This window comes from Panonychus citri, unplaced genomic scaffold (assembly GCF_014898815.1).
Source record: "Panonychus citri isolate SS breed McGregor unplaced genomic scaffold, ASM1489881v1 Contig00096, whole genome shotgun sequence".
NCBI classification, from domain to species: Eukaryota; Metazoa; Arthropoda; class Arachnida; order Trombidiformes; family Tetranychidae; genus Panonychus; species Panonychus citri.
The window spans coordinates 1,300-22,469 of record NW_026515501.1 but is presented as its reverse complement, the minus strand read 5'-3'; the positions used below and the strand labels follow the sequence as shown (position 1 = coordinate 22,469).

Sequence of the window (21,170 nt, the reverse complement as noted above, 5' to 3'; positions counted from 1 at the left end):
AAAAGTTATTAATTAGGTTTACAATTGGTTTAATTGTATCAACTTATAAGATTTGTTGATTGTGACAAGTTAACCTTTTTCAATTCATCTGATTGATGATTGAAATTTAGTCTTTTTTTTAATCACCAGAGTCTTGGGACTAATTAACTGAATTTTTGCAAAAATTTAAGTGGTTAGTTTGATCGGATTTTTGTTCATCACTTTGATTATCAGAATTAATATTGTAATTAGAATTAAATTTTCATCAGAAATGGAAATAATCTTTTCTCGAGCAATTAAATTGTCCAATAAGTAAATAAATTGAATAGACGAGGTGCAACTGTTAATTACGATGATTATGAGGTAATCATGATTATAGTTGATTAAATATCTAATTAAACAATCGGTGTTTGATCAATCAGAGACAGAGACGGAGGCACAAACACTTCAAGTGATGATTATGAAAATGAGTAAGATTGTAATCTAATTGTAATCAGGATAATTGGACCATTAAATAGCCTAAAAAGGAGAGACTGGGGTTGACATGCGGCTTGAAATTGATTAGTAAATTGTTTTGTTGTTTAATTAAATGTCAACAAGGATTAGTTGACCTTCAATGTTGATGAGCAATAGAGATTGGTTGAAAAATGATATTAATTCACAATAAAATGGTTTTTGTTGTTTAATTGTGAATCCCAATCATGGAGAGAAGGAAAAAATCAGCATAATTGTTGAGAGGATTTGGGTTAATTGGAGAATTGGTGTTAATTTAAACCATGAAATTTTCGGTTCTCTGTAAATTTCTTTCGTTAATTGTGAAGATGATTAGATGTAAATGAACATTTTCCTCCGATTGGTTTAAGGTTTTTGTTCTGTCACAATCAGAATTAGTTTTTTTTGTTCCTTTTCTTTGTTTCCGGTTGATTTTATATTGATCTTCGTGTACAACTTTGACAGCTTTTGAGTAAAGTTTAAAATTTACTTGGATCAACCATTAGTGTTGATTTTTAATTGTTTAAAGAGAGAAGAGTGTATGTTGTGTGTATGTGTGTGTGTGTGAGAGAGAGAGATAGAGCGAAAGAGAAAGAAAAGCAGGATTTTGGTAAGAGAAAGAGAAGATAAGAGAGAAATTCCATAAGGAGGGCTTTTGCTTTGTAAGAGAAAAAGAGCGAGAGAGATAGAGAGATAGATAAAGAGAGAACGAGAAAAAAAGGTATAGAGAAGTTTTAAAAGGAGAAGGGGAAGGTTTCTTATGCTTTGTGTCGTTTGTAGAACTATTTTCCTCCGCTCTTCCTGAAGGCATCATCAATGGCTGCTTGACTGGCCTCCTCGAATTCACAAGCTTGAATGTATTTGTAAATTCCAACTAGTGCTCTTTTGAGAGCTTCGTAACTACTTGAGTACAACATCTTTTGTTTAACTCTGGCTCCCTCTGGGCACCTGTTTAAAGGTCATGTTGGAAATTTATTCATATCCGGATGAAGTCATATTATTGAAACATGAGTCAATTTAGAGTTGAGTAAAATTCCGTTTCCAAAAGCCATTATATCCAATTATGGGCGTTAATGTTTGATCAAATCCACATTTAGTAGTAAAAATAAGCAGCGAGAAAAATGAGAGAGAGAGAGAGAGAGATGATACCGGTAGATTATCAATGATTGTGAACATGTTAGAGAACAAAATTTTGATGAGAGATGGTGTGGCAACCAGAACGGAAAAAGAGAAACGGAAGAGAAATAGAGAAAAAAAAACAATAAAAAATTGAATTAGTTAAATGAGTATGGAAATTGATTATCAATTGGATAGAACATCCTTGCTAGATAGGACTAGAAAAACCGGATCATTCAAAGAACACTTAGAATAAAGTAACGTTACCATCTCATGAGTATGAGTCTGTTGACACTCATACTTGATGTATCCTGCGAACCCTCGACAGGAATATTGGCCGGGAAATCGAATACACAGTATCGACATTCTGTTTTGAATTTATTTAACTCTTCTAGAAAATCAGCATAAGTTGCATCCCGAGGTCCTGTTGATTCTACATCAATCACCTAATATGGGCAGAAAAATAGAAAGAGAAAACGAGATGTTAGATAATGATAGGGTTTGAATGATCCATTGCAGAAGAGAAAAAAATGTTGGAAGATAAAAAGAGAGATATCAAGAGAGAGGCAAAAAGGGTGGAAGGAGAGAGAAAGAGTAAAAAAGAGAAGAGAAAGAAAGTTAAATGATAGGATGATTCGAATAGACATGAAATGAAAAGAGTTTGCAGAAAGGGGTGAATCATCATGGATGAAAAGAGAAACTATTTAAAATGTGACAAGGTGAATCAAGGTCAGGGGTGAGAGTGAAGATTGATAGATTTAAATTATTACCGAAGGGATTTAAAAAAAAGGAGAGGTTTCTAAAAATGCAAGAAAAAGAGACAGAGAAAAGGCAGAGACTAAAAAGAAAGAGGAATAACAGAGGAGAGAGAGAAGGTAAAATATGAGAGGAGGAAAAAAAGAAAGAGAAAAGAAAGAGAGCATTGCCAGACAGACAGAGATTTCAAGTAAGAGAAGAAAGAAGGAAGAAAAAAAGGGAAGAGAGAGTGAAAAGAAAAAATGTAGCAGCTAAAAAGCAATTGAAATTTGTTCCAAAGATTTTTAGGTTCTGGTAAAATGTTTAGCGATGGAGAGGTAGAAAAAAAATTATTTCTCACCATGAGAAAAAGATGAAGTTATAAAGACAACAGAAAAAGAGAGAGACTACAAATAGAGAGATAGAGAGAGAGAGAGAGAGATGACTTTATGTTTTAGATGCGAAGAAAATTGATCAGAAAAGGGACACACAAACGGAACAGAGAAAAAACAAGAGAAGGAACAAAACAGTAATTACTCTTTCATCCTTAATATGGTAGATTATGAATCGGTATTTCCTATCTTTTTTCACTTCTTCATAAACGGTTTTAGCTTCCGTGGATACAGTTACTCCAGAGGACATGATGTTAAGATGATGGTTTTACAAAGGATGTAAAAGAGAAAAGAAAAAAGAAAAGAAAAAGAAGGAAAAAAAGATACAATGGTAAATTGATGTACAATTTAATTTTCTTCCCAACGATTGATGGTAAATAATACTAAATAATTATAATAATAATAGTTTAAACACTAATAATAATAATAGTAGAAAAAAAAAGGTTGAGAACTTATATTTAAACTTATTACCTGAGGAAAATAGACAAGAAATGAGAGAGAGATAAAAAAATCGGTGTGAAAATTAATCTGACACCGGGTCTGTTCTGCGCATGCGCAGTGCGGGTCACGTGATATTCGTCGCGTCACATCCGGAACAAACCGGTTTCTTTTCTCTTTTCTTCTTCTCTTTCTAAAGGGAGAACAAAATTCATCCTCATCTTCTCTCAAGTGATGTAATGTTTTTCTTTCTTTTCTTCATCTTCTTTCTCTCTTTTCTTTCTTTCTTTTGAGTTTTTTTGTGGTTCATCTTCTCTCTTTCCCTCTCATCATCTTCATCTCTGTCTTTCTCGCATTTTTAAAAATATCATTTCTTGTTTTTAGTAACATTTTTTTTTTCTTTTTTAAATTCTTCCTTTTGCCAATTTTGTATTTGGTAGATCGTGTATCTCTCTCTCTCTCTCTCTATCTCCCTCTCTTTCTCTAATTATAGTCTCTCTTTCTCATCATCATCATCATCCTCCCTCCTCACAAAAGTAACTGTAATCGTTTTAATGGGTGTTTCACTTTTGTATTATTTTAGCTATGCAAGGAAGTGGAAAAGGATTAATCTTATCCATTGGTGTTATTCATTAATTTACTACAGATGATGAAGATTATGATTTTTGGTTTCAGTTTGTTTTTCAGTGTCACAGGTAAACGGGAATCTTTTAGTCAATTATTATTCTAACTTTCTCTCTCTATCTCTTTTTTTTCAGGCTTAATTTATTTATTGGTTAATTGATTTCTCTTCGTCAATGACAACAGGATGACACATGAATTTTTCTCTTCAAACCAGGAGAGAGAAGTAGAGAGAGAGAGAGAGAGAGAGTATATTGAGAACAGAATTCATTATAAATCTACTTAGTAGGTTTTCCTAGAGTTTCTCCTTGCGTCTAAATTTGAATACATAACATTGTATCATGAACAACAGTTACACACCAGTTAGATGTTCTAAAAATAATCGTCCCCGGCTAATTAACTGATAATCTCTGGACAATTTTAGACCAAATAAGTCTCGTTGGGACCAATTTGTATTATTCATGGGAAGATAAAAATCTTTTATCGAAATGTGATAACAGTTATTCAACAAGAAATAATAATCACAAAAGATTATTGTCCTTATGATTATGGTTTTCATAATTAATCATCAATATTACCTGGCAAAATTTACATTGGAAAGCAAGTTAATTAACAATCAACTCGATCGTCAAGCGTTTAGTCAGTCATGAAGTCACATCGTTGATAAATCTCAGAGCCATCTAGTGTAACTCATTTTAAAGTTTTAATTTTCTTTTCTTTTTATCTCATTAGATGACGTTGGTAGATAAACTTTATTTCAATCAAAGGATTTGATTATCAAGATAAATTTAATCATCATAGAAAATTAATCAGATCGGATAAAACAAGACAATTATGGTAAAGATTAATATGTCAACAAAACCATTTATGGAATTGCAGTTAATTTGTAAAACAACACTGAACATTTTAATTGCTCAACAGATAAAGTTTCTCGATTAATTGGATAAAAAGGAGATCAACTCATATGATTCTATACTAGAAATTGATGAGGACAGATTCATGTTTATCCAAATTAACCGTTACACTTTAATTAGAATAGAAATTAATTTCTATTAGACAATTGATGTTGAACAATATAATATATTTAATTGAGAGACTAATGAAGAAATTGAACTTAAGTATAATTTGGGGAAATAAGAAAAAAAAATCTAATTTAAATTGATGATTTGAGATTGACAATTAAGGCTAAGGACGAGATTGTTAATGACAAGACGATTTGTTAGTTTACTTTATAATAAGAAAAATGATGATGATGATAAATGACGATGGTGGATTATAGAGTTAATCCTTTGGTCATCTTTGGATGTCCATCATAAATTGAATGAAGAATATGAAAGAAAAATATAAACAACAAATTTACTTTGAAAGATAATGAGAGAGAGAGAGAAAGATATTAATTTCGTAATTAATTAATTCATTAGATTATTTTTGTCTTCGAGCACCGAAATAAGGAGCAGCTCGGTCGACATCCTCTTGTCGGTGTAAAGGTTGATCGGAAAGTCCAAGGAGTTCATTGAGATAATAGAAATCAGGTGATGACGAACATGGAATCGCTTCCGATGGATGAGCGCAGGTCATTGAATATTGACTGAAGACGGTTTGGTTACCACAAGCGAAGGTGTAATGAGCCATTTCCTGAGAATGAGAAAAAAACGAATTTGAAAAAAATTCGATTAACGAAAATTCTCACTGATTATCAATTCGAAATAAGTTTTACAATTAACTACGATCATTGTATCAGTAACACAATCAAAAGAAAAAGGTGTAATTACAACAACAGATTGGAAGATGATGATGATGAGACTAATTAGGATGATGAACATGATGATGATCTGAATTTTCTGAATGAATTTTTCTTCTCATTGTTTTCGAAAAAGTTTCTCTCCAAACAAAAGGCGTTCCCCTAACTGTTGAAAACTTTTGTTCTAAAGTAAATGTTTGCGTGACTTTCACTTAGATCACAAATTCGAGATTATCATCATCATCATCATCTTCTCATCTTCTTCTCATCTTTTTCTCTTCAATATTTTTTCCCTCATTAACATCACCGTGTTTTCGTCTACCTGTTGCTCTCACTTCCTTGGGTCAGGGCGTGAGGTTGAAACTCGTGATTAAATTATAACGGTAAACAAGATAATCATTGAAAGAGACACAATTTAAATTGTATCAATGATAACAATCAAAAGCTGATGATAATTGTCCTGAAAATGAATCATCTTGATATTATTATTATCATTTGATGTTTGATAATTTGCAGGAATGAAAAGTTAAACCAGGAACAAAATGATTTTATTAACAATTAAGTTGAAGATTTGAAGGACAATTAAAGTTTTTATCATGTTTTTGTTTATCTTTTGAAATGATTAACTTAATCCTTTCACAATCAACAATAACAATTAGAAAACAAATCATATTAAATGACAATTAAATGAAAATGATCAACAAAAAATCAAGGGTTCAAATGTTTTCAAGTTAATTTGTTTGTTTGTTTGTTTGTTGTGATTTCCTGATCAATGAATTAAATCATCAAGATTAAATTGTTGGTGTAAGATGAAAAATAATTTATCATCATTATCATTTAATGATTAAGATGATAATAAGTGGATTTGAATAGTTTCCGAGTTAATTGTTGGCTTAATCAATCTAAACAATACAATAGTTAATCATCAACAATCTTGTTGACAGTTAAATAATAATAATACAACTTATCAATCAAAATGTACAAGTAAAAGTTATTAATTAATTTTCAACGATTAATAAATAAATCTAGTCAATCACAAGTAATTAAAGTCTATTGATTGATTGGTAAATAATAATATCAATCACAGAAACAATCATAATCAATTCAATTAAGTGTTTACAATATAATCTGAATACAAATTAACTTAAGTATTAATTAACTCTTGATTCAGGTAATCGAGATAATTACAGAATCTATTTGATAACAATCAGTTAATCAAAATATGAAGCTAATTATAATTGTCATGAATTCAATGAATTTAATATTGTACAACAATTTTCTCGAGAATCAAATTAATCATTATTCAAATTAACAATCAACTCAATTTGTTTATGATTAACAGTTTGATTCTCAATGAGATTGTTGAAACTATTGTAACGTGACTGACCAACGGCTATTGCAATGATTAATCATCATCTAATCATAGTTTTGGTTAATAATCAACATCAGGTAAAAATTTAATCAACAATTGAAACTGAATTAATTTGCAAACGGTTAATTTAAATGCTCAAAATGATGAATGTATATTTAAAGGTTTATGATGAGATGAAAATGTTGACCGGATGAAGATTCTGATTAACATGATGATTTAAATTGTTTATATTACTTATTTTTTGTTAATCAAGTTACTGATTATTTTATGATATTAGATTTGCAAAAAAATTAATTGTTGGTTGTGAATTGTTATCACAATTAAATCCGGATGCTCAACATTTTAATTAACTGAATCTCTCGTGACGATAATCAGTTTTTATCACTTGTGCAAACAAATTATCATCTAAATATAATTAACTCAACAATTAAATACTAAAATACTAATCAGGACACAATTAAACCACTGACAATTTACTAGGTTAATTGTTGTAAAAATAACTCGACTTAATCACTGAACTGATGGTTAACAAATAACAAAAAGCATCAAAAGATGACAATCAATAGTAAAATCTATAGTTAGTTGATTGTTACGATTTGCTAATTGTTTCTACTTACTACTTTTCCATTGGGGAATTCATTTCTTGCACAAATGTGAAACAATTGACAATTATTGTCGACATCAGCATAGAAACCGGCGCCTGGACATTGGAAAGTAGTTCGAATGTCACCAATATAGAATTCAATTCCATCAGGTAATTCGTAGGCAGCACGTTTAGCCTGTTTAGATTCAATGATAGAAGAATAGAACAATTAATTAATCAATTATTGATCGAAGATACGAAACAATTAGGATGAATAATAAGATACCCTTTTCAATGAAACGGCCAAAACGAGGGTCAATCCAAAAGCGGCAAAAATGATAAGATGCTTGATACTCATTGTAAATTAGATGGACAGGTAATTAACTGCACAATTGATTATTCCACAATTAATGATTCTTATGGCACAAAAAGTTAAACAATAATTGTAATTGAAACGCTTTGTTGATGGTTAATCCCGTTTACTTTGTTTGATTTGATCACAACGAATTCACTTTGATATTCTAATTTACTTTCTAATGGTCAACTACTTTTTATACGTTCAGTTTATATATTAGATGGATAAATATCTAGTCGATGTTGGTGAAGTGGGATGAGCACTTTTGCCTCATTTGCGATCGTCCGTCCAAAAAGAGGGAAACATTTTACTTTCGATTTGTCTTTCGGCTTTTCAAAAGAAAGGGATTCATGGCGATTACATGGAAGTAAAGAAGATGATCAAGATGAGAAGGAAGAGATTAATGGTCGTGGTGGTGGAGGAGGAGGAGGAGGAGAAGGTGGTGTTGGTAGTGGTCAGCTCAGGAAGATGAGTAATGGAGGAAAGAAAGAAGATGATGAGAAAAGGGTTTGGCTTAAATGGAGAAAAACATGATGAAGACAAAGGTGAAAAAGATGATCACGATTTTCGAAGGATTAACATGAATGGAAGAAGAGAAAGTGATGAGATGAGAAGAGAGAGAGAGAGAGAGAGAATTTTCATTCTGAGTAACATGATATTTCACCAAGAAGCTTGAAGAATAAGAAAAATCAAAGAAAGAGAGATGAAACATTTTCTTTAAAATTTTTCTCTTCGATTATTCAGAACTTCCAAGAAAAAGAAAGAGAAAAAGAAAGAGAAAAATTGAATAATATTGAAAGGTCACATTATCATTATGATGATTAGTTTATTGTAATTATCATCATTTCGTTGATTATAACGATATTAATTTGATTGTTGTTGATTCCTTGAAAATTTCAATCTTGATCCGTTTCTCAATTCATGTTACCGTTAGATTTTAATCATTTCCCCCAAACGAAAATGATACAACTTAATTTATTTGATAACTTTGATCAAGAACAATGAATTCCTCTTCATCTTCATCTTCATCCTCATCTTTGTCTTCATTATCATCATCTCCTCCTTAATCTTGATGATTTTTTTTCTCAAAAATAATAAACATCAAATGAAAATTTAAATTGAAATTGAAATTGAATTGATCATCACGATTGTGATGTACAAACCAAAACATCATTTGAAATGTTTTAATTTATTACTTTATAGTTAATTATTGAGTTACAATAGTTAATCAGTTGACCTAATCACAATTAGTGGAAAAGAAAGTGAAAAAGAAAGAGTTTCCTTTGTTTTCCTCTCTATTTTTTTTTTCATTATCAATGTCCAGTCATTATCGATGGTCAATATTAATTTTCCTTTACTTTTCAATCAACAATCAAAAGCTGATTAAATTTATGGATGTCAAGTCAGACAATTAATTTGATTAACACTTTGATATCTTCTTAATGGTTGTCAGATAATCATCATGATTTAAATACTCTAATTGTTGATTGATATTAATGACAAATAAAAATGTAATTTTCTAATTGTAAGCAATCAAAAAGTTTCTTCATCAATTTTATCATCTTATTAAACTTTGATAGTCAAAGTTATAGGTCATAATTGTTGATAATTTAATCACAATTAATATTAAATTAGCATTTAATTAAAAAAATACCGACACAATAAATTGAATGATAATCAAAACTGACCAGAGGTTATAAAGTTGTATCAATTTGATTTATTTATTTTATTTAAAATCAACGATTAATATTGGTAAACAATCAGTTTGAGCCTTGAGAGCATTTAAAATTAATAATTAATCAAAATTAATTTGATAATCAGTGAATGATTAACATTAATTATCATATTGGTCAGTTTATTGGTTACTTTTTGTTTCAAAGTCAACAGTAATCAAGTATTAAATTGAAATGACCATCATCATTTTTGGTCCATCAAAAATTTTAATTGTACTCAAATTGTGAATTTAATTGGCTCCATGATTAACTTAATCCAGTTACGATTAAGATTTTGGTTTTCAGGTTAAATGCATGAGATGAAACTAGTAGATTGAGATCCAAGGTAAACCATAAGTGAAAGTGAATTTATTTTAAACGTGATAGACTTTCAATTGTGAATCTCAAGTTGATTGTTTTCGAGTTGCTGGTTAAGTTTAGTGATTAGTTGATCGTAATCAAAATCTAAATGTACCTTTAAGCGTAAATTGTAAGCCACAAATTTCGATAATAATTTTGCATAATTAGAACCAGTTACAAGTTCGAAGAGAGTTTTTCGTTTCTACCTCATCGTTGTTTCCATTTGATATTTTTTTTCCTGATTCGAATTCAAGAATAATATCAAATTCCTTGGGTTCAATTGCTTCGTTTGCAGGTAAATCACTTCTCTTTTTGTTTAATTACCTTGCAAATCCTTCAAATGGTTAGTTAATTGTGATGTTCGCAATTAATTGATTAGCATAATTTACGAATGTATTTTCTATACCGGAGTAATTAAATTGTAATTGTTTTAATGGGTTGGAGAAACAAAAAAGATATACTTTGTATCCAAATTGAAGGAAAAATGAGAAATCAAAAAATTAAATCTAAATGATTAGTATCCAATGATTTAATTGTATATTGGTGATGATAACTTTCAATGATTAACCAACAATTAAAACAATTCAACAAAAATAAGTTCATCTTGATGATCACGAAATTACAATAATTCAAAATAGTTGAAAATTATTTTTGATTAAAAATCTTAGTTGGTCAATAAGCAGATGACCAGTAACATGTTAATAAAAAAAGAGATAGTTGATTAAAAGATGATAAACAATTGATGAAAATATGATGATTAACAAAACGAACGATAGTCCGTTCGACGATTTAGTGGCCTTAAGGTCATCGAAGTTGAAATTGATGCATTTCTATCATAGAGAATAGTACATGAGGTGTCCTTTTCTTCAATACAAGGGCTAAGAGTCGTGTTATTAATAATCGAAACATTGGAGAGCGGACCGCGGCCAGATTTCCTTCTTAAGGCCACTTTCTGTAAAAGAGATCGTTTTTGTACATTCGAATGACATAAAATCGATGATTGACTTACCTCTGTTTTGATTTTCGTTTCTTGGATGTTTTCCTTTTCTTCGGACTGTTGTTGTTCCTGTGGTTGTGGTTGTGGTTGTTCTTGGTGTTGTTTACTTTGCCTTCGTTTCGGTACTTTTTTGACCTCAACTTTTTGCTCTTCGACGAAATGTGACTCTAATTTTGTCATTCGATTCAATAACTGGGACACAATTAACATGATCGCTGTTTGGGTTGTTTTGATTTCTTTCACATCATTTGTGAATTGACTGAAGTTTTTAATCATCTCATTGATTGTAAATTCACAAAAATGATCACCAATGGTCTTGTTATTGTCCAGTGGACTGATGTTGGTCTTATTAGATCCTCTTGGTCCAGGATTATCACAATCACTTAAATTCAATTTAAGATTTTCCAATTGTTCACATAATCCATTGATTTTATCAGACATTTTATCACAACAATCAAACATTTCAATTTCTAATTAGGTACTAATCAAGCTTTAAACACCAATGAGAATTATATTGATTATACAATACAAAGAATTAATTTCTAACCTGAAATCGTTCAACTTGTAACAATTTACCTCAATCAATATGATTGAAAATCTATTACCAAGTGATTGACTTTCTATTGGATCTAATTGGTTGATGATTTCATTGATTGTCAATTGGTTTAAATTTGAATTTTAAATTGTTTGGGTTTTGCCGTTGGATTGTGTTTGTTTTTAGAGTTAACAATTAATCATTGGTAGTGATTAGTTTTCGTAATTAAAAAGTTCACCTTGATTACTGAGGAATACAAGGATTGTTGTAACCGTGTTAATCTGGTGAATTAAATTATTCATTTTACCTTAAAATTAAAATTTAACAATTAAATGAATGATTAGTTAACATTAACAACGTTTTCTCAATCAAAAAATCTGAGCAACAATTTCCTTATTGTTTATAAATTAAATCATTAATCATAATCCAAATGTAAACATGACTGAATTACAATTGTAATCGTCATTAAATCAGTTTAGTGAATAAAGTTAATCACTAATAAGAAAGTGATTTAATTACTCAATGAATTAAAGTATTATTACAATCAATGAATTAAAACCAATGATATTTCAATTATAATTATTATCATGATGATGATGATAATCAAAGGTAATCAACATTACCAAACAATTAAGAGTTTACATCTTAATATTTATCATTAGGTAATTGTAACAATTGACTGATTATGTTAATCAATTATAAAATTATAAATTTTAATCATTCGTGTTGTTTGTTGATTGAGCAAATTGAAAATTATAACAACAATTTGTTTAAATCAATGAATCAAATGTTAACAACTTAACAACTATTAATTACAATTAAAAAGCGTGACCATTGAATAGATAATTAAATTTGTTGATCATCTTCACTTTCAAACAATCAAACAATTGCGAAAACAAAATGGAAACAATAATCTTAATTATCAAACTAATCCATTAATCACTAGCACATTAACAAGAGACAATTAATTATTATAATCAATCATTGTAACTAAAAAATGATCAACACAATAATTGATCATCAACATTGATAATCAACTGATTGTATGGACTTGAAATTTATTTCATTTATTCAATTAGTCTTAATCACTGTGAACAATTAAGCTTTTCAGCCATTTGATTTGTTTTTCTTGTCTCTCATTGTGTCCAGTAAATTGTTTCCTAATTACGATTGACCATTTGACCTTGTAGTTAACTAATCATCTCGATAGATTGTGATGATTAGTGTATATTGTCAGAATTAAATACAATAATAATAAACAGATTACGACAATTAGTATGATTGAGAAGAAGATAAAAAATAGTTTATCTTCAATTGACCATCTCGAGAATCTCGAACTGACCAAAAAGTTTTAGAACGAAAATTTTTTCTCTCGAAAAAAAAAACGACAATTAAAACTCTTATTTTGATTAAAGTAGATTAATAATCATTAAATATTAGTTAATTATCTCAGCAACTTCATTAAATTTGATTGTGATGTTTACACTTTGTAATCAACATTTAAATTGAAAACAATTAAAACTAAATCAAAATCTGAAATTTGTATAAACTCAACTCAATTGTTAATCTAATTATTATTAGTTTAATTTTGTTAATCATGATTACCATTGATTTTTACTTTGGTAAATTAATTGTTTCCGTTCACTATCATTGGTTAAATAATTAACTATACATGCGATAGTTAAATTAACAATTAATTTAGTCTAAGTATCCAAGTAAATCATTTAAAAATCGTTTTAATTAGTTAATCATTTCAATTCTTGTTGTTTCATCTCGGCAATTTGACTAATGTTTATCGTTAATTGTTTCCTTTTGACTTTTTTTCTTAATTTTTCTACTCACAATTAACGATTAAAATATACACTTATCTTAATAATCATCGTCTAATTAAATCGTGCAAATAGTTTTAATCATCTTCTTCTCATTCGTTTATTGTTATTAGTTAATTTACAATCAACTCAAGTCGAAAAAGTAACAATTTAATCAAGAATAAACAATCTCTAAATTATAACAATAATTTAGGTCAACCCAACTAAATCAGTTTGGTGAAAAAACAGATTGACCATTGAAATTAGAAGACTAATTATCAACGATAATCACAATCATCATGTCAGTTTTAATCAGTTAAATTTGTTTCAATTTAAAAATGAATCAAGTATTTTTAACTCAATTTAATTTAATGATTAGGGATAATCATTAGATGATTCACTATTTTTTGATTGTTAAATTGTTACCATTGAAAGTTATGAGAAGTTGATTGTGATGATGAGTTTGATTCTCAACAATCATTTTTAATCAATCATCATCATGATAATCATCATAATGTATAATTTGATTGTTACCAAAATAATAAGTTGAGTGTTAAACATGTTTTGTCAATGATGAAATAGGTTTAACCTGACAAATTGATTATGAGAAAAGAAAAGTAATCAACAAATTGTTGTCATTAAATTATAATCTTAAGATGATCATTTTCTAATTTGTAATTGTCATTACAATTAAACCTTTCAAATTCACAATTATCTTGTATTAGTTGTAACCGTCATGATCATCATGGTGATTGGATTGATTATATGTAATATAACTCATTCTCTTGTTGATTGTTGTTGTTTGTACTTTCACTTGGGTTGATTATCATTTTGGGAAAGTTAATCCACTTCATTATTATTGAAGTTTTTCTTTGTATAAATGACAGGAAATCCAAACAATTTGTTTATCATAATCTGATGAATTTTTGTCAGTTAATTTCTATCTCTCATCCATCTTCGTCAACAGAATTTTGTTTCATTTCCATTCCGTTTTCCATCATTACGGGTTCATTTTAGTGAAATTCCTTCGTCTTCTTCCCATTCATTATTTTATCATTTGGTTTGATCTTGTTGATTAAGAAAAGAATAAATAAGAAAAGTTGATTAAAGATAAATAAACAAAATAAGATGGGAAGTGTCATTGTTACTTACATGTTATTCTGTGTGTGTGTCTGTCTGTTTGTTTATCTGTCACACAAAACAAACACAAGAGGTCAATAAATTTGAGCGCAATTAGCATATAATTTGCTGATTATCACCCTCATCATCACAAACAATTTAAATTATTGTTTAAACACTTTGATTGGTAAAGATGATAAAACCAAAACCACCAAAAAGTAACAAGATCATCAGCTGACTAATAACAAAGGGTAAAAGATTAATCTTTTCAAATCAATTGATTATAAACACCATTTACTTCAATCCAATTGTATCAATTCAGTCTCAGGCCATCCTCAACAATCAAAAAAGAAACCGATTACCATCACTAATAGACGTTAATTATTGATAAATAATAATTGATTTACCCGCAGCAATCAAAACAATATCAGTTCATTGAATCTCTCAAATTATATGTTTTAGTTTCTTTTTTGCAATTAGAAACATAAAGAAACTAAGAAAACAATTTAAATTTCTGTCACCAGTAAAATTGACCAATTGATTGAAATAACCAAATCAATTAAGAAAACAGGAAGAAACAAAAATAAAATTCAATTAGAGTTAATTAAATTAAATTGTTTCCAATTGAACAATGAACGAAATTAACTCGATTAATCGATAGCACAATCAATATTCTTCGATAGTATCGATACTATCGAAGATTTTATTCTTGGCGCATTTTTATTACCAATTTAAAGACAAACAATAAACTCACAATTTATGTTACTTATTGTTTGGTAATTTGTGATCCATTTTCTGGTTTAACCTTGATTGTTAATTTTTTAATTTCTATTCCATTTGTTTAACTAACCATTGGAACGGTTTGTTGACTAATTACCGGCTATCAGTTTGTTGTAATTCCATTCAATTTTTATAACTGTTTCTTTTGCTTACTCTCTCTCTCTCTCCTTACCGCTTGTTTTATGTGTGTGTCTGTTTCCTTTATTTTGTTTTTTTTAAATAAATAATTTAAAGTGAACTATCTATGCCTCCAACAATGAATGATACTGTTGACAATTTGGCCAATCAATTGGATGACCAAAATATTGAGAATGAACCAGAAGTTAAGGTTACCTTTGCTGGAGCTGCGATGAAATTGGATTCACATCATGATGCTGATCCCATTGTTACCGCTATCCGAGATGCTCCTAATCTTACTTACTTTAATCTTGAAGGAAATACTCTGGGTGTTGAAGCTGCTGAAGCAATTTCACAAGCTCTAACAAACACCAGACATCTCAATCAAGCCATTTTGAAAGATATTTTCACCGGTAGACTTAAAACTGAGGTGCCTCATGCTGTAAGATCCCTTATGGTTGGTATTCAAATGTCAAATGCCCGTTTGGTTGAATTAGATCTTAGTGACAACGCTTTTGGTCCTATTGGTATGGAATCCTTGGCACCTTTTCTTGAAAGTGAATCTTGTGAAAATTTGAAAATTTTACGATTAAACAACAACGGTTTGGGCACTGGTGGTGGTAAAATTCTGGGAAAAGCATTGAGTAATCTTACCAAATTGGAGATTTTTATCTGTGGTCGAAATCGTCTTGAAAATCCTGGAGCAAGAGAAATTGGTGCATCACTTTCTGGGTAGAAAATAATTTATTCTTTTATTTGTACACCTTTTTCTTTTTTTATTCTAATATCATCTTCTATTTTTGGATTTTTTGTTTCTCTTTAGAATGAATAACCTACAACATATTGAGATGCCTCAGAACGGAATCCATTTGCCTGGAATTGAAGCATTGTCCAAAGCTATTAAGAATAATCTAAAAATACTGAACCTTAATGATAATACTTTGACAATTGAAGGTGGTAAAGTTATAGCTGATGCCTTGAGAGAAACTCGACCTCAACTTGAAAGTGTTAATTTCTCCGATTGTTTATTGAAAAGCGAAGGATTTTCACACATTCTAAATGCTATGAAAGATACTGGTATTCTTGAAAATTTAAAATTTTTAGATGTTAGTGGAAACGAAATTGGTGGTGATGAAGTTGTCGACTTGATAACAATGACATTCGGTGATACCTCCAAAGACTATTCCGGTCTAACTTTAAACCTAAGTAGTAACTGTTTTGGCGAGTCTAATTGCTTAATTATCTCCGATGATTTGAATGAAAGGCTTAAATTGGTTTTAGAGTAAGTTCTCAATTAATACAGAAAATATACAGAAAATTCAACATTTTTTATCAACTTTTCTAATCCTTCTGTTGTTTTTTTTGCAGGGAAGATGAAGGAGGACAAGAAGAGTACGAGTTCCCTGAAGATTATCTTGAAGATTCTCACGATGCTCCAGTTCCAGAATCTGAAATTACTTCCGATAAAATTTCCGATGAGATTAGAGAACTGGCTGAAGACGAAGAGACAACTTTGGATCAACTATGTTCAACTTTTGTTAATATCACAATCCAAGGTTTTGATGAAGTAAACGGAATTGTCAAAGAAAATGTATTGAAAGAAGCCGATCTATTGATGAAAGCAATGATTGACAAAAGCCCTTCCTACGATTCAGTACAATCGTTAGCAGTTCACATGGGATTACTCAAAAGCGAAGAAGGTTATCATAAGAAACCGAAAGATTTACGAGGACCTTTCATTGCGTTAATCTCTTCTCTAGGTCACTTGAAAAAGAACCAAGTTGATGCATTTCAATTTCTTCTCAATCGACCCAATCCATCAGCTGATAGAACTGGAAAAATAAAGCACAAACTATTACAAGCTTTATTTGCCTAACAAAAAGTCAACAGAGCAACAAACATGGACCAAGTAAGATGAAGAAAAACATTCAAAGAAAAATTAAAAGAAACTCAAGGAAAATCAGAACTACAGGTTAAAGGATTTAAGGCTCGCACTTTTCCCTTCAAGCAAAATTCACCTCTAAACAGATTAATTAACTCATTTAAACGATCATATGAATTCAATTATCTTCCTATTCTCTTAAAACATTGTAAATTTTAAAAGAACCAAAAATCCAAGTAAAAACCCTAAACTGTTTAAGATTAAATTTGTTCACCTTTTCTCCTGAGCTTGTTAATTAATTTATTCATTAGTTGACCAGGTATTTAAGGAATCGTTTTTCGAGACAATATTCATTGTCGATTCTATTCCGGTCACATTAACTTGATTTTGTTCAGTTCTAATTCAACTCGAAACCTCAACTAGTCTCAAAACTATGAACTTATTTTGTGTTTTCATTTCGATCGCGTTTTCGTTGATCATAGTCACTGATTGTCGAATTGACAATGGATTAACTTCCAAACAATCATTCTCATCAAATTCACTAACACATATGATTAAGCAATTTTGTGGCCTGAGACCAATTGATTTTAGTTTCTCGGGTCGTATCGTCGGTGGTCGGGACAGTCAACGCGGTGAAATACCTTTTTATGCAACAGTCACAGAGTATAAATTTTTCGGCTCTTTGGCAACTAAAAAGTGCGGCGGTGTAATTATTGGATCACAGTGGGTTTTAACTGCAGGTCATTGTGCCCCAGGCTGGTTTGGGTCACTTAAGGTGACTCTTGGCGATGCAAGTGACAAGCAAACCGTTTCGGTTAATCAAACATTCGTTCATCCAAATTTCAACAGATCTACACTTAAACACGATATCGCTCTGTTGAAATTACAAAAAAACATTCAATTTGGTGATAACATTCAGCCAATTTGTCTACCGGAATCAGGTGAGGATGAATTATTTTATGGACGAATGGGAACTGTTTCCGGTTGGGGAAAACTAGGTAAGATAAGTTATCATTTGTATACATTTTTTTTTTGTTTTAAATTTTTTTCATTGGTTTTTATGTATTTTTTTTACCGATTCAATTTAGTTTTTTTTACGTTTTTTTTTCACTTCTCTTCATTCAATTGAGGAAGATTTTTCTGTTTGTTATTGTTTGGATGTTGATTTTTCATATATACGTTTACTCATTGGGACATGCAACCCTAACCTAAAATTTTGATTTCATATATTTATATATATATATTTTTTTCTAATATTTATATATTTATAATTGTTTTTTAGTCTTCATTTTTATCTGTTTGTTGTTATTGTGTATTAACACTCAATATTTATCCTTCTTTTTGTTTATATACGTTTTCATCTTTTTTTTCTCTTTCCTCAATCACAACAGAACCAAACACAAAGAAATTGCCTGATAAGCTGCAAGTGACACAAGTTCCGATGATAAAGTATGACAAATGCCAAGAATCGTATTCGGAGTATAATAAAGAGGTAAAGATTCCTGAATCGTCTTTATGTGCTGGTTTCCAGGAAGGAGGAAAGGATGCATGTTTTGGTGATTCCGGCGGCCCCTTGATGATCAACATGAAAGGCTATTGGACGCTTGTTGGTATTGTCTCAAACGGCATAAAATGTGCCCAGCCCAAACTTCCCGGTGTTTACACCAGAGTGAGCTATTATCTAGAATGGATTGAGAAAACAATCAAATGAGAGAGAGAGAGAGAGAAAATCAATTTTAAATTAATTATATTCTCATTATACAGAGATATGCTTATTTCGAATGATAAATGAAAAGGAAAAAAAACAAACAAATAAATTCATATTTCTATTGCAACGATTTAAATACCAACCTCTCTTTTTGCTTCTTTGTTACAATTTATATATATTTATGTTGTGGTTAAAGTCTCCCGTCTCCTATTGGTCCACTCTTGGCATCTAATTCCAATTCCGATAATTTCCTCCATAACTCGTCTCTTTCTTTTTCTTTTCTCTTCTCTCTAAATGGAAATGAGCACATTGAAATAATTTAGTCAATAACAACCAGAGAAGGTAATTTGGTCAGTGGGAACACACGCACTTTTGTCTTTCTTGTCTATAATTTGCAGTCAATTCGTCAAATAACTTAGAGTTAACTTCCATAAAGGTCTTCAAAACATTGTATACAAGAGCGATGATCGTCTGGTTCCAATGCTCCTTCGAAATCTTATATAATGCGGGAAACATGATTGGCATTATTGTGTTAGAGTTCTCCTCGATTAGACTTAATATGTATTCGTTATGCCAGAAGTAGAGAGCCCGCTCTGCAACCTATTGAGAGAAAGAGGGAGAGAGAGTGAAAAAGGAATAAGAAAAACAAAGAAAATTTAATAATTCATTCATGAAATATTCAATTACTAATACAGAAGAAGAAAAAACAAAATAAATCATTTTGTTATATGATAACAATTTACCGTACAAGGTGAAATTAGAAAAAAAACAATCAAGACATCATTCTCCTCAATCTGAGCGATAATTGTTCATTAAAAATATACAGTAGAAAATGAATTATACACAACCACATCTCTCTACCTGTTTTCTAACACTCGTTAAACTTTAAGGCAGAAAAAAACCTCAAACGATATGTCACACATTAAATGTTAAATAATTCAAAATTTTTTTCCAATTCTTATCGGATCAGGTAACAATATAATGAAATTAATAATAATGGTGTAAAGAACAATTGAAAAACAATTGATGTATAGCAATTGTTTTCATCAACAAGAAAAGAGGAAGAGTAAAAAAAAATTTCTCTTTTACTATTTACATTTTGAGTTGTCTGGAGATGTTCAATTTGTGATTGAATATTAAAAATCATTCAATCAATTACCTTGTGTGTGTTTATATCATCAAATAGTGAGAGAAGGTTGACAAATTAAACAGATCTAACTGATTGTAACAATTGAAACCTTGAAAAAGAATAATAATTGAGGCAAAATGTCAGTTCGAAGTGATCAGGTTGGCGGGAGTAACGATCAATCATTAATCGTTTCAATACTGATCCTTGCGAACATTAAATGTTAGATCCTTAAAAATTCATCCTACTTTATTTTTCTTCATTTCATATTCTTTTCTTTCTCAGCTTTCAGAACGTTACTACTATTTCTCACTCACTCTCTCTCTCTCTCTTTTCATGATAGTTTATCTTGTAGCTCAATCTTGATTATTGCTTGTTTATACGCAGAATATTTGACACCAAGACAAATAAAAAGATAAATGTTATCATGAAACAAACATTTTCACATGATGTTTCAATTCCGTCATCTCTTTGGGTTATCTCTCTTTTTGCTTACCTGAAAATGTGGACTCGATACACATTTGGCAATCTGCTTAAATAATGATTCTTGAATTTTATCGAACTGAGTAGGTTCAATTACATCAAGAATTTCCTCAATTTCGCCGAGGAACATAACTTCTTTTTGGCTGCAAGTTTTAGGCCAATATTTCAATAAGCCCATGATCACGGATTCGGTTAAAGTTGCGTCTTTTTCTAGGAATTGTACAACACAATAAGCAAGCTAAGAAAAATAATAATGAATAAGAAATGAATATAAATTAGTTCCGTGATAATGTTTGGGGGTAATTGTTAATTTTAATATTGAACAATTAACAATAAAAATCATCGTGTAAACCTTAAAAAAATTTCAATTTATAAAATAAATACAATTAAAGAGCAACAATTTTAACAATGAGAGAAAATCTAATCCTGTCAAAACTTTCACCATTTATTGACGTAGTTTTATTCAAGTTGCTTTTGAGTGTAAAAAAAAGTTGATTATCATGATTAATAAGACTATTTAATGAAGTTTCATCAAAAAATCATTCACATTTTCAGTAATTCAGGATATCAATCATGAAACAGTAACTTTCTTTCGCAGTAGATAATGATTAAATTACTGTTGAAATATTTCACCATCAATTCATCACTGAATTAGGTTCTTTGTTTTTTTTCGAGCTTGTTAAGTCAATTTTACAAGGTCACTGACTCTGGGTAAATGA

General features: G+C 30.0%; 6 protein-coding genes and 2 long non-coding RNA genes across 8 annotated transcripts; 3 read left to right on the top strand and 5 right to left on the bottom strand.

Annotated features, from left to right (window-relative positions):
* Positions 1 to 636: 636 nt before the first annotated feature.
* On the bottom strand, positions 637 to 3,203 carry LOC128388301 (cofilin/actin-depolymerizing factor homolog). The gene is made up of 3 exons (XM_053347693.1): positions 2,860 to 3,203; positions 1,855 to 2,033; positions 637 to 1,419 (listed from the first exon to the last, which is right to left on the bottom strand). The coding sequence occupies exons 1-3, from the start codon at positions 2,962 to 2,964 to the stop codon at positions 1,254 to 1,256; spliced, it is 450 nt and encodes a 149-aa protein (XP_053203668.1). The 5' UTR covers positions 2,965 to 3,203; the 3' UTR covers positions 637 to 1,253.
* A 29-nt stretch (positions 3,204 to 3,232) lies between these two features.
* On the top strand, positions 3,233 to 4,693 carry LOC128388309 (uncharacterized). The gene is made up of 3 exons (XR_008325256.1): positions 3,233 to 3,847; positions 3,911 to 4,412; positions 4,506 to 4,693. It is a non-coding gene; the product is annotated as an uncharacterized LOC128388309 (long non-coding RNA).
* Positions 4,694 to 4,977: 284 nt separating this feature from the next.
* On the bottom strand, positions 4,978 to 8,164 carry LOC128388302 (uncharacterized). The gene is made up of 3 exons (XM_053347694.1): positions 7,756 to 8,164; positions 7,504 to 7,665; positions 4,978 to 5,408 (listed from the first exon to the last, which is right to left on the bottom strand). The coding sequence occupies exons 1-3, from the start codon at positions 7,825 to 7,827 to the stop codon at positions 5,196 to 5,198; spliced, it is 447 nt and encodes a 148-aa protein (XP_053203669.1). The 5' UTR covers positions 7,828 to 8,164; the 3' UTR covers positions 4,978 to 5,195.
* A 2,232-nt stretch (positions 8,165 to 10,396) lies between these two features.
* Positions 10,397 to 11,486, bottom strand: LOC128388295 (uncharacterized). The gene is made up of 2 exons (XM_053347687.1): positions 10,906 to 11,486; positions 10,397 to 10,848 (listed from the first exon to the last, which is right to left on the bottom strand). The coding sequence occupies exons 1-2, from the start codon at positions 11,353 to 11,355 to the stop codon at positions 10,654 to 10,656; spliced, it is 645 nt and encodes a 214-aa protein (XP_053203662.1). The 5' UTR covers positions 11,356 to 11,486; the 3' UTR covers positions 10,397 to 10,653.
* A 2,379-nt stretch (positions 11,487 to 13,865) lies between these two features.
* Positions 13,866 to 15,007, bottom strand: LOC128388308 (uncharacterized). The gene is made up of 2 exons (XR_008325255.1): positions 14,389 to 15,007; positions 13,866 to 14,303 (listed from the first exon to the last, which is right to left on the bottom strand). It is a non-coding gene; the product is annotated as an uncharacterized LOC128388308 (long non-coding RNA).
* Positions 15,008 to 15,140: 133 nt separating this feature from the next.
* Positions 15,141 to 17,420, top strand: LOC128388285 (ran GTPase-activating protein 1-like). The gene is made up of 3 exons (XM_053347676.1): positions 15,141 to 15,984; positions 16,076 to 16,534; positions 16,621 to 17,420. Exons 1-3 carry the CDS (start codon positions 15,380 to 15,382, stop codon positions 17,126 to 17,128), a joined length of 1,572 nt encoding a protein of 523 aa, XP_053203651.1. The 5' UTR covers positions 15,141 to 15,379; the 3' UTR covers positions 17,129 to 17,420.
* Positions 17,421 to 17,551: 131 nt separating this feature from the next.
* On the top strand, positions 17,552 to 18,845 carry LOC128388278 (serine protease filzig-like). Its single transcript, XM_053347668.1, has 2 exons — positions 17,552 to 18,132; positions 18,526 to 18,845. The coding sequence occupies exons 1-2, from the start codon at positions 17,568 to 17,570 to the stop codon at positions 18,843 to 18,845; spliced, it is 885 nt and encodes a 294-aa protein (XP_053203643.1). The 5' UTR covers positions 17,552 to 17,567.
* Positions 18,608 to 20,746, bottom strand: LOC128388299 (serine/threonine-protein phosphatase 2A 56 kDa regulatory subunit epsilon isoform-like). Its single transcript, XM_053347690.1, has 4 exons — positions 20,465 to 20,746; positions 19,213 to 19,442; positions 18,986 to 19,132; positions 18,608 to 18,815 (listed from the first exon to the last, which is right to left on the bottom strand). Exons 1-3 carry the CDS (start codon positions 20,627 to 20,629, stop codon positions 19,033 to 19,035), a joined length of 495 nt encoding a protein of 164 aa, XP_053203665.1. The 5' UTR covers positions 20,630 to 20,746; the 3' UTR covers positions 18,608 to 18,815; positions 18,986 to 19,032.
* Between the last annotated feature and the right edge of the window lie 424 nt (positions 20,747 to 21,170).

What these genes read in the sequence shown, in the direction of transcription:
- LOC128388301 (XM_053347693.1), bottom strand. Translation starts at nt 2,964, where the DNA reads ATGTCCTCTGGAGTAACTGTATCCACGGAAGCTAAAACCGTTTATGAA. An exon ending in ACCATATTAAGGATGAAAGA is followed by an intron (nt 2,034 to 2,859) that starts GTAATTACTGTT and finishes TGCCCATATTAG; the next exon opens with GTGATTGATGTAGAATCAAC. An exon ending in AGACTCATACTCATGAGATG is followed by an intron (nt 1,420 to 1,854) that starts GTAACGTTACTT and finishes ACCTTTAAACAG; the next exon opens with GTGCCCAGAGGGAGCCAGAG.
- LOC128388302 (XM_053347694.1), bottom strand. Translation starts at nt 7,827, where the DNA reads ATGAGTATCAAGCATCTTATCATTTTTGCCGCTTTTGGATTGACCCTC. An exon ending in TGGCCGTTTCATTGAAAAGG is followed by an intron (nt 7,666 to 7,755) that starts GTATCTTATTAT and finishes GAATCTAAACAG; the next exon opens with GCTAAACGTGCTGCCTACGA. An exon ending in AATTCCCCAATGGAAAAGTA is followed by an intron (nt 5,409 to 7,503) that starts GTAAGTAGAAAC and finishes TCTCATTCTCAG; the next exon opens with GAAATGGCTCATTACACCTT.
- LOC128388285 (XM_053347676.1), top strand. Translation starts at nt 15,380, where the DNA reads ATGCCTCCAACAATGAATGATACTGTTGACAATTTGGCCAATCAATTG. An exon ending in ATTGGTGCATCACTTTCTGG is followed by an intron (nt 15,985 to 16,075) that starts GTAGAAAATAAT and finishes GTTTCTCTTTAG; the next exon opens with AATGAATAACCTACAACATA. An exon ending in AGGCTTAAATTGGTTTTAGA is followed by an intron (nt 16,535 to 16,620) that starts GTAAGTTCTCAA and finishes TTTTTTTTGCAG; the next exon opens with GGAAGATGAAGGAGGACAAG.
- LOC128388299 (XM_053347690.1), bottom strand. Translation starts at nt 20,629, where the DNA reads ATGGGCTTATTGAAATATTGGCCTAAAACTTGCAGCCAAAAAGAAGTT. An exon ending in TATCGAGTCCACATTTTCAG is followed by an intron (nt 19,443 to 20,464) that starts GTAAGCAAAAAG and finishes TTCTCTCAATAG; the next exon opens with GTTGCAGAGCGGGCTCTCTA. An exon ending in TATAGACAAGAAAGACAAAA is followed by an intron (nt 19,133 to 19,212) that starts GTGCGTGTGTTC and finishes ATTTCCATTTAG; the next exon opens with AGAGAAGAGAAAAGAAAAAG.
- LOC128388278 (XM_053347668.1), top strand. Translation starts at nt 17,568, where the DNA reads ATGAACTTATTTTGTGTTTTCATTTCGATCGCGTTTTCGTTGATCATA. An exon ending in TTCCGGTTGGGGAAAACTAG is followed by an intron (nt 18,133 to 18,525) that starts GTAAGATAAGTT and finishes CAATCACAACAG; the next exon opens with AACCAAACACAAAGAAATTG.
- LOC128388295 (XM_053347687.1), bottom strand. Translation starts at nt 11,355, where the DNA reads ATGTTTGATTGTTGTGATAAAATGTCTGATAAAATCAATGGATTATGT. An exon ending in AAACGAAAATCAAAACAGAG is followed by an intron (nt 10,849 to 10,905) that starts GTAAGTCAATCA and finishes TCTCTTTTACAG; the next exon opens with AAAGTGGCCTTAAGAAGGAA.